General features: G+C 32.6%; 1 protein-coding gene and 1 pseudogene across 1 annotated transcript; both read right to left on the bottom strand.

Annotated features, from left to right (window-relative positions):
• Positions 1-1,964: 1,964 nt before the first annotated feature.
• LOC115993069 lies at positions 1,965-3,085 on the bottom strand (annotated as a pseudogene).
• A 2,316-nt stretch (positions 3,086-5,401) lies between these two features.
• On the bottom strand, positions 5,402-7,218 carry LOC115988347 (allene oxide cyclase, chloroplastic-like). The gene is made up of 3 exons (XM_031111879.1): positions 6,882-7,218; positions 6,148-6,269; positions 5,402-6,051 (listed from the first exon to the last, which is right to left on the bottom strand). The coding sequence occupies exons 1-3, from the start codon at positions 7,120-7,122 to the stop codon at positions 5,587-5,589; spliced, it is 828 nt and encodes a 275-aa protein (XP_030967739.1). The 5' UTR covers positions 7,123-7,218; the 3' UTR covers positions 5,402-5,586.
• Positions 7,219-9,920: the final 2,702 nt, after the last annotated feature.

Raw genomic sequence — 9,920 nt, 5'->3', positions numbered from 1 at the left:
TCATGTCTGTCACATCTTGATAGATTGGGACTCAATCAAGATGGCTTTTGTTAGGAAAAAAACTTCTTTCTTCTTGAGTTGTTCTTAAAACAGAAACTTGGCCTTGATCTTCAAATACACGCTTTAACACTTCAAAACTCTTAACATGAGATGCAGAAGGACTCTTTGACATAATTTGCCAACGCACTAACATTTATATGCCTAACATTAAGTTTAGTATATGTAGAAAAGTTCGTTGTGAAAAAAGCAAAGTTCACCCTTTTGACCACTTTATTTTTAAATGAGTGGTACTGCTCCATACCAAAAAGTATTTTATATTAGAGTTATAATAAATGCAATTAGTGACTTTCAAAAATGTAATAAATAAATGTCTAAATTATTTTAATAGGATTAGTAACACATCAGTATGTAAGATTTTATATAATAAAATTATAGTAAATCTGGTGATAAACCTCCTTGACTCCCCACAATGTAACCATTAATTAAACAAGAAGTACGACCAAAATGCATGGCAAAACCATTAAGCGAATTACCGCAATGATCACAAAGCAGAACACTCCCCTCCCCTCAATATGGCCCGAATTACCTAGTTGGCATTTGGCCTTGATTTCTCTGATGGGAGTAGTAGAATAAGAAATCTAGATAGGAATTTTGAATGGTGATAAAGCAGGGCTAGTGGAAGACCCTAGATGGGAAACTTCAGGACGTGATGAAAACTAAAATTGGTAACGTGTTGGGGAACGAGTGCTTTGGTTTGAAAATTTGATACAAGCCAACTAAAGGCTCCAAGCAATGAATAGGAATAGGAGAAGCCAAAGAAGAGTGAAATGGCTAACCCAAGACTATGAGGTGAGACTCCTATGTCCTATGACACCACTGGAAGATTTGAAGGGTAAAGTAGTCTGCAGAAGAATGCAAAGTCACAATTTGGTGCCAAATGTTTCAAGCCTAGAAACACTTACAAATGAGATTAAATATGAGTTTCAGGGAGGCCATATGGCAGGTGAAGATTAGGAGTCACAATAGTAGAAAATAATTCATCTTGTAGGTGAACTATTGTATTTGCATTTTGCATAAGAGAAGAGTTTTTGACAGAGTCTTAAACCACCCAAGGCAGAAATACAGGTAGGAGAGCAAAAGGTAAAACAGTGAATCCAAAAGTTTTAACAACCGAATGGACCCTTAGGCAAAGAGTGCCAAAGTAAACTCGAATAAAGGGATTCGAACACAAATTGCCCTTTCATGCATGTGAGATAGCAGTACAATGCCACTGACCATAAAGTGATTAATAGCTAGTTTTGCTCTCAATTAACCAGAAAAGATGGTTAAAAGCAAGAGGTCAATCTAGTCAATTTGCTTGTAAGACAACAGGAATGCGACATCCTACACTCATTAAGATGAAATGTAGAATCATTAACTATCGAGGACCAACATAAACTAGAGACATTTCCAAAAAAAAAAACTTAGAGAGAGTGGAGCCAATAGGTAATGTTTTCCTCTCTCTCTCTCTCTCATGTGAGGAAGAAAACATTGTGCGTGGATGTGGTGGGTGATAAAACAATGCCTTTTTGGAGGTGTAAAGAATCTAAAGATGTCCAATTTGGAATAGGAGTAAATACTAAAACTATAGTGTTTTTTTGTGTGTGTGGATTTTTTTTTTCCTTCTTTTTAAAATGATGGAGGTTGGGGATAACATCGCAACAAATTAGATACAATGTTGTCAAGGGTCTTGTATCTAAATTAGCACCTTCCCGTACACAAAGTGTTTAGGAGTCTAAAGGGAAAAAGGAAGCAGTGAAGTTAACAGTATATTGTAATTATCTTTAAAAAAAAATGGATATAATGTTCTAAGAAATAGTCATAGATGTTATGTTAATATAACACTTATCACTTTTTTTTTTTTTTTTAGCTGAATGTATAAAACTCATCAAACTACCCAATAAATGATGCCGGATATTTGGTCACTCATACTTCAATTTTGGCATATGGAATTGCATCAGAAATACAGTCTCTTCCACCTCCACATGTTTATGAGACTATTAGTAAGTAATATGATCAAGATTCTTGATTACTTCTCACTTATATAAATTAGGAACTTGCCAAAAAGCACTACATGAACCTTAGCCGCAGGGCTGGGCTCAACAGCTGAGTCATCAAGCATTTCCATCAATCATGATCTTCTTACTTATTGAAATTATCAATAGTTGCTTGGGGGTCACAAGCCTTTGCCGCAGGGCTAGGCTCACCGGCTGGGGTTGGCTCCACTGGCTTCCCAAGAAGCTCTTGGGAGTTGGGGCAACTCTCCAATACCCTTCAAATAAAAGGTGTAGAAAAGCTTGAATGGGAACACAATTTGGTGCGGCTTAACCTGCCCATACACCCCCTCAAATATCCCTGACCCACCAGTCACAGCCAAAAACGTGTCTTTAGGTCAAATATGGTCCTTACATAACTAATATGTAACTGTAGACTCCGTAGTCCCAAAAGTAAAAGCTGTATATTACCGTTATTGTACACTTTTAGCGTAATAGTCACTTTACAAGTATAAAAAAACTTTGTTTTCTGGTTTGTTGTCAATCAAAATGCATATGTCCGCTGTTATTTCCAACCGTTTCTGCAAGTCTCTAGTGTGTATGTGTATGTGTATGTGTATGTGTATGTGTGAATATATATATATATATATATATATATATATATATATTAGAACTTATTAGTACATGAAATATAGTATGAAAGTATGCTGATAGGATAAATGGATGAGAAAAGAACATACTTTGTTGCTAAAAGGGACAAGATGTCCAAGAGAATTGACAGATTTCTGGCATAATCTGAGATGGGCAGGGCTTCCACGATCACGATCATTGATCTCATACACATAAAGTTCTTGTACTTTGGCTACAAAATCAAGCAAAAGGGTCACTAAAAAAGAACTTGATGATGAACAAACAAAAAGGCACTCTAATTGGTGGTACAATTAAAATATGTGAGAATATCAAAACATGCGAAAGATATATATTTACTGGCTCTTTCAGAGCTTGAGCAAGCCATTAATTGGTGATTCCTTTCTTTTACTAGGACAAGTATATATAAGATAAGTAGTGGAAAGAAAAGTTGAGGATATTGGAGGAGGACAAAGGCTTTGTGGTAGGCCAGTTTATATAGAGGGAGACAATGGGGCTTTGGGTATACATGTGTTTTGTGAGTCGGTGCTGCAATTGATGTAGAGAGGATATATCATGTTATGAAGACGTATAGGAATGGTCATAGAGCCTTCTTCATTGATTTTTCAGTTCATTAAAAAAAAAGTCTTCTTCATTGTCCACGTGCAAAATATGAAATCTTCTTGGTCATAAAGAACAAGAAAAGTAAGCACGTACGTTGTTTGAAATTTGGAAGGGGTATGAAAAACGTTGAACTTTGTTTTGGACACAAACTGCTATTGGTATTTACTACTACCATTTTGCAGTCCACTAGTAATTTGGGCTGATGATTTGGGATTAAGGGGCTGATTGATTTTGGTGGATTTGTGTAACCTCTAGAGTATAAAATTTATTCTATTATTTAAAATACAAAAAAAGAAAAGAAAATAAAAGATAAGATAAGATAAGAGTCGATTGTGTATTCAATCCTATCTAATCATAGATCATGTCAAGTAAGCTGTTATTGCCTATTGAGTATTGATTGTGTAAAACACGTCTAAACTACTAAGAGTAAGATGGATGAGATTTTGGGATTTTGATTTTTTTAGGTTAAAAAAAATTTATAAAAAGCAAACAAACAAAAAATTGATCTCATTAGAAAACTGCTTAAGCTAAAGAAAATGCAACTATATTTGTTACTTATCACATCTCTCACATGGAGAAATTGTCCACCATGCACTCAACCACTTCAACAAATTGTGACAAAATTTGTGACAAATGGCATGGTCCTAAAAAAAACTAATGTTGTAAATTCCAAAAAACTTAATTTAATTTAAGTGTCATTTGGAATATCTTTAATTTAATTTAAGTGTCCATTTGCTTTTTGTAATTTAAATTTTGTAGTTTATTTGACTTATTTTACAATGTAAAATCTATTTTAACAAGGGAGGTTGAATAAGTTGTATCTAAAAAAAAGTAAATAAACCACATTTTTAAACCATGCCAAGCACAAACTAAACTTTGAAAATTTTATAGTTATAACTTATAAATAAGTTAATAGTACATAAACCACATTTTAAAGTTTTTTTTTTTTTTTTGATAAGTACATTTTAAAGTTTTAAACCATACCAAATACAAACTAAACATGTAGGATCCAATACCCATATTTAGGGCTGTCTAGTGACCCGTGATATTCCACCCGCCTGACCATACCCGCCTGACCCAAAGGTCCACAGGTGAATCCGAGTGCATGCACGGGTCGGTCACAAATGCTGTTTTAAGAGGGACCGATTATTCGGTTCGGGTTTCGGGTTACACAATAAAAAATCCAAATAACCTGACCCGACTGAATACTTGGTAAAATAAACTCATAAACCACCAGTCTCCACTCAGCCTCAAGCACTCACATCATATAAATTACATCATGAGCTTTGGTTAGTGGGTAACGTGTAGTGGAGAGGAAACCTGATCATCAACCATTTTTGGGCACAAATTCCCAATTTCAAATCCAGTCGTTTAAATCAATTCAGGTTTCAAATCAGCGGTTATAATTAAACTCTACAACCCTAGCATAGCACAGAGACATCATATCACTTAAACTCTACAACCCTAGCAATTACAAATCAACGGTTAAAATTAAACTAATATCACAATCCAACGGTCACAATTAGAGGTAAAATATTTGATTTGATATCTCAATGACTCTTAAGCCATATTTGTGAATATGAGAGGATGGTTGTATACCCTTTTTACGTTGTTAGAGACAAAACAATTTAAATAAAAAAAAAAAAATCACCTTATTGAAATGGTAAACTGTTATTGTTGCAACGTGGTTTTCACATGGACATGTAGCTGAACAAATTTTTTATGGTATGCTAAATATAACATATCACTTTAATAATTGCGGGAAAAAAAAATTATGTTATTCGACTTTTTTTGGGTTTTGTTATTGAGTGCCTAAAAACAATCATTAAGGTAGAATTCCTAACCTAATTAAACCATTTTTTCTAGACATTCGAGCTACACTTTAAATATTGAAAACAAAATCAATTTATTATTAACTTTTGTTAATTTTGTTGCTTCCCAATATAAGTGAGATCCAATTTATTCTCCTTAACAATTACTTGAAGGAGATCCCTTTAACACGCTCTTTTAAATGTATATATGCAATAAAATTGAATATATAGAATCCACTCAATAATAATTAGCCTATACCATTGGATTGAAAAATCACCAATTGCTCGTTACTTGACTTACTCATGTTGTTTAGGTCCTTCTATTGGTATACAATTAAACCACACAAATGTTTCAAATGCAATATATATAGATTTGAGGCCATAGTAGTAACCAATACTGCAAAACAAAACATTACAAATTATTTATCCTACTTGTTTTCTTCAAAGTCATTTGTGTTTACAAAATCATCACAACACAGAAAAAAAAAAACTCAAGCACTTTGGTTCTTCTCCGTACAAGAAGCTAACTTTGGTTCTGGCAATGAAACACCCCTGGCCTTGAGAACAAAACGTAGAATGGGTTTCCAATAGGACACATAATAGAAAAATGGATCGAGGAATCGATTAGGCTCCACAGGCTTATCGCCCAAAAGCTCTTCTGGCAACTCCTTGATTCCCCTCAAGTAAAACGTGTAGAAAATCTTGAAAGGGTACACAATTTGCTCCAACTTCACTTGCCCATACACACCTTCGAAGATCCCAGACCCACCAACCACAGCTAGATACGTGTCCTCATAGGTCAAATACGCTCCCCTCACAGCCATGTGACCATAGTCTCCAAAGTTAAAGCTATACATTGCCTCATACCGGTCACCTTTCTTTTCTGGTTTGTTCTCGATTAAAACTGTCAGTCCTTGTGTGACTCCCACCTGTTTTTTCAGGTCTCCGGTAAACAACTGTGTCACAAAACACCAAGAGTTAATTCAATTAATGTAACAAAAAGTTTATATTTGAACTCAATGATTAAAGAACTATAGGAGAATTAAAATTACTTTGTTAGTGAAGGGGACGAGGTCACCAAGAGAGAAGACTTTCTTTTTGCTCAATCTAAGTATGGCTGGGCTTCCTCGATCAAGTTCGTTGATCTCATAAATATACAGTTTTTGAACATTGGCTGCAAAAACAAAACATAAAAACCAAAAGGGTCATACTAAAACCACAAAAAAAGAGTATAATCTTTTGGACAAAAAGTCGTCGGCAAGTGAACAAAAGTGAAATGATTAGTGGGTCTTTGAAGACTGATAGGTTGGCTTGGCTTTTGCCTTTTGGGCTGTGACAAAAGTAACATCATTACACGCAACAATTTTGACAAAATTAGCTGATAACCATATACATTACACCAATATAAATAAGTTGCTCTAAAATATTCAATTCATCAAATCATTGCTTTAATAAGTTACTTTACTTCTATTGGTGGTTAATAATTTTCCCCTTTTACTATGCAAAATTAAGATTTTTTTTTCCATGGCAAGGAAAATTTGAATTGAATTCACAAGTGATTATATTAAACAGGTGATTATATAAATTAAACAGAAAATTGAACTATACAAAGATATAAAGCCAAAAAAAAAAAAAAAAATTAAATAAAAAATAAAGGGTGGAGACTCCCAAGTTGGCTGTAAAAGCAGATGGAAAAACTAAAACATAGACATAGGATCCAACCCAAAAGTGTAATTTTGAGGTGTAAAAATTGGTGGGTGAGTGAGTAAATGTGAGAAGTACTTACTGGGCCTTGCGGAGTCTGATGGGTCAGCTTGGCTTTTGCAAGTGAATGATCTTTTGGGTAGTGAAAAGCTGGGGCTTTGTGGTGAGGTTGAATGGAATTTAAGGGTCTGACTGAGAGATGGGTTTGAAAGCTTGAAGGAAAGCTGTGCGTTGTTTGCTGGTGAAGAAGTGGGGTGTGATCTTGGGTTGACTAAGTTTATAGGAGGAGAGATGGGTTTCAAAGCATAGCTTGAGCAAGCCATTGGAGAGAGAGAGAGAGAGTTTTGAGGGTTTTGCCTTTTTGTTGTGAGTGTTTGGCTTGAAAGAAGGTTTGAGAAATTAGTGAATAGTAGGTGCGAGTGCTGTTTATATAGGAAAGCAAATTGGCACTTGACTTGGTAGACCAGTGAGAATTTTAATCGTGTGGTTTTTTATTTGTACGGCCGGACGGTGCATGATCAAAGATACGAATTTATGGCTAGTCAATGAATTATGTTTCCATGTGAAACATTATGTTTCCATGTGATGTTTCACATGGAAAATTAGAAAGTTCCAAATATACGAAGGACTTTCTTTTTCTTGTAGACCGGTTTGGGATTTGTTGGACGGAAAATATTTGTAACGAAATTAGTTTTTGGGACAGCTTTACACGTCTACAAGTACATAGGATAGAATATATTCTGCTTTGGTAGGTTAGTTGGGGCTGATTACAATTAATAAAAGGTGCAAGTTTTGGATGATTTTGACAGCCTCATGAGATGGACAATGAGTTGTAATGTGGATGGCAAAACATTTAATATTGATCGCAAAGCATTTAAAAAAATAATAATGATGAGTTTTTTTTTTTTTTTTTTTTTTTTAATTCTAAGTTGTGATGTTGATGCAATTCTTATCATTATGAACACAAAAAGGAAATAGGATGCACCATCTAAATGTTTATCTGCTTAATTCAGAAAAAATAAATAAATATTGATCTGCTTATGTACTCAAAGGATTTTGCTTTCCTTTCTAAAATATAAATATAGCAAAGACAAAAATGAAGGAGGAGGTCCTAAAAGAAAAACAATAAAATAAATAAATATAGATGATCTCAAAAAATAATTTATGTAATAGGAAAATTATTAGGTACTCCCGGAGTATCATAAATGCGTACTCCCCCTTTCCGGAGTACATAATAATTTTCCATGTAATAGGAAAATGTGCTAATGGAAAAGAAATAATTTACTCAGATAAACATTCAGTTTCATTGCCATCATAATTAACTAGTTACGGATAAAACTTTTTCTTCAAACCACTTTCTAAAAAAGTTCTTATAACTCATTAGAAATGACGGTTTAAATGAATATTTACATATACTTTTAATCATATTATTATCTAATAACCATGTAGCACATTTAAATGACTTAATAGGTCGTTTGATCAAATACACATGGATAATTATTTGAGTTGTCTATGTAATGGGTTGGAGTGAATTTGAAAAATATTTACTTATGATTCAGTCATTTATATAAATATATATATATTTATATATTTCCAATGTAATTTATTGAAATCCACACAACTTAGTTCCCTAATCATCTTTATCTTTAGAGATAGAAATTTGTAAACAATCACATGTTGTGCTATCATTAATTATAGGTAGTATATTCCAAATGGCTAATTATATAAGTAACTAAATACCAAATATCTATCAGCAAATAATTAAAGGGAAATAGTGTCCAAGTTCCAATAATGTCCAAATTCCAAATCCATAATAAGTTAGCAACTAAAATACGAAATCGAAAGAAATATGAAAGGAAAGATTACACAAATCCCTCTATGTTTTATCCATAATTGTGTTATATTTAATCCCCATTGGTTTTTGAGTAAAACATTTAAAAAAAAAAAAAACTCATTGTAGTTTTGTTTAATTTAACAATTTATGACTGCCTTTTTACATAAAAAGACAATATTATGGGGAGATTTTGTGTTGTATACTCAAAATCCACAAGGGGACTAAGTATGATACAATTAATGGTTTATACATAAAATAATACAACAAGATAAATAAATGTTACATTCAAAATTTATAGAGTTTCATATTTAATAGTGAAACCGTGTAGCGTTTTGTACTATTCTTATAAAACATGATAAAACATTTTTGTTGCGGTGGAATAAGCTTGAAACATAGTCATCACCTAACCAGCAATAATTATAGTACCATAACTTATTTCACACACTTTGTCACAATTATCCTATATGACATATTGTGATTGGTTGCTTATAATTTTCACATAGACTTACCGTTTTTTCCTCCAACCTACCTCATAAAAGAGTTGTGACTAAGTTTACGTAATAAGTTGTGGTCCCATAATTTTTGCCTAATTAAATCTCACATAGTCCTTTTTTTGAGAAATAATCTCCCTTAATCCTAGTTCAATAAATCCTTAGCAAAGTATAATGGACAATCTCTTTCATCAGTGTTTTGCAATTAAATAAATTGATTCACAGTCTCTTTTTTTTTCGAGAATATTAATTCACTGTCTAAACTCTAGAGTACCATCAAAGGATATAAACAATTAGGTTATGTTTCGTAATCATTTTTGTTTTCTAAAACTTGATTTTAAGAATAAAATATTAAAAAAATAACTTTTTAATGTTTTCAACGTCAAAAAGTTTTTTTTTTTTAAGTGAGATTATAATGGCATACCGATTTCATAATGAAATTGATTTTTTTTAAGTGAAATTTCACAATGAAATTGTTTTTTTTTTTTTTAAAGCAAAATACGCGAATTTTAAAGTTTTAAAAATATGATTATTTTGCAAAAACCCTCTCGATTCAAGTGTCCAATTTCTAATTTTGATAAATAAAGAAATATATAATATTATGAATTAAACAAAAATATTTAACGAGCAGTTGGTAACATAACATGTCCATATTTTGAAGCTAGCAAAGTACTTTTGACCAACTTAGCAAAAATAAAAAGTAGTAAATACTATTTTAATCTCTAAAGTCTAATCTTGATTGAATATTTATTTTTTATTCTTAAATTTTTTTAAAAAAAATCGTCCTTAAACTGTG

This window comes from Quercus lobata, chromosome 5 (genome assembly GCF_001633185.2).
Source record: "Quercus lobata isolate SW786 chromosome 5, ValleyOak3.0 Primary Assembly, whole genome shotgun sequence".
In the NCBI taxonomy this organism is placed as follows: Eukaryota; Viridiplantae; Streptophyta; class Magnoliopsida; order Fagales; family Fagaceae; genus Quercus; species Quercus lobata.
Note: the sequence above shows the minus strand (reverse complement) of the source record. Positions and strands in the feature narration are given on the sequence as shown.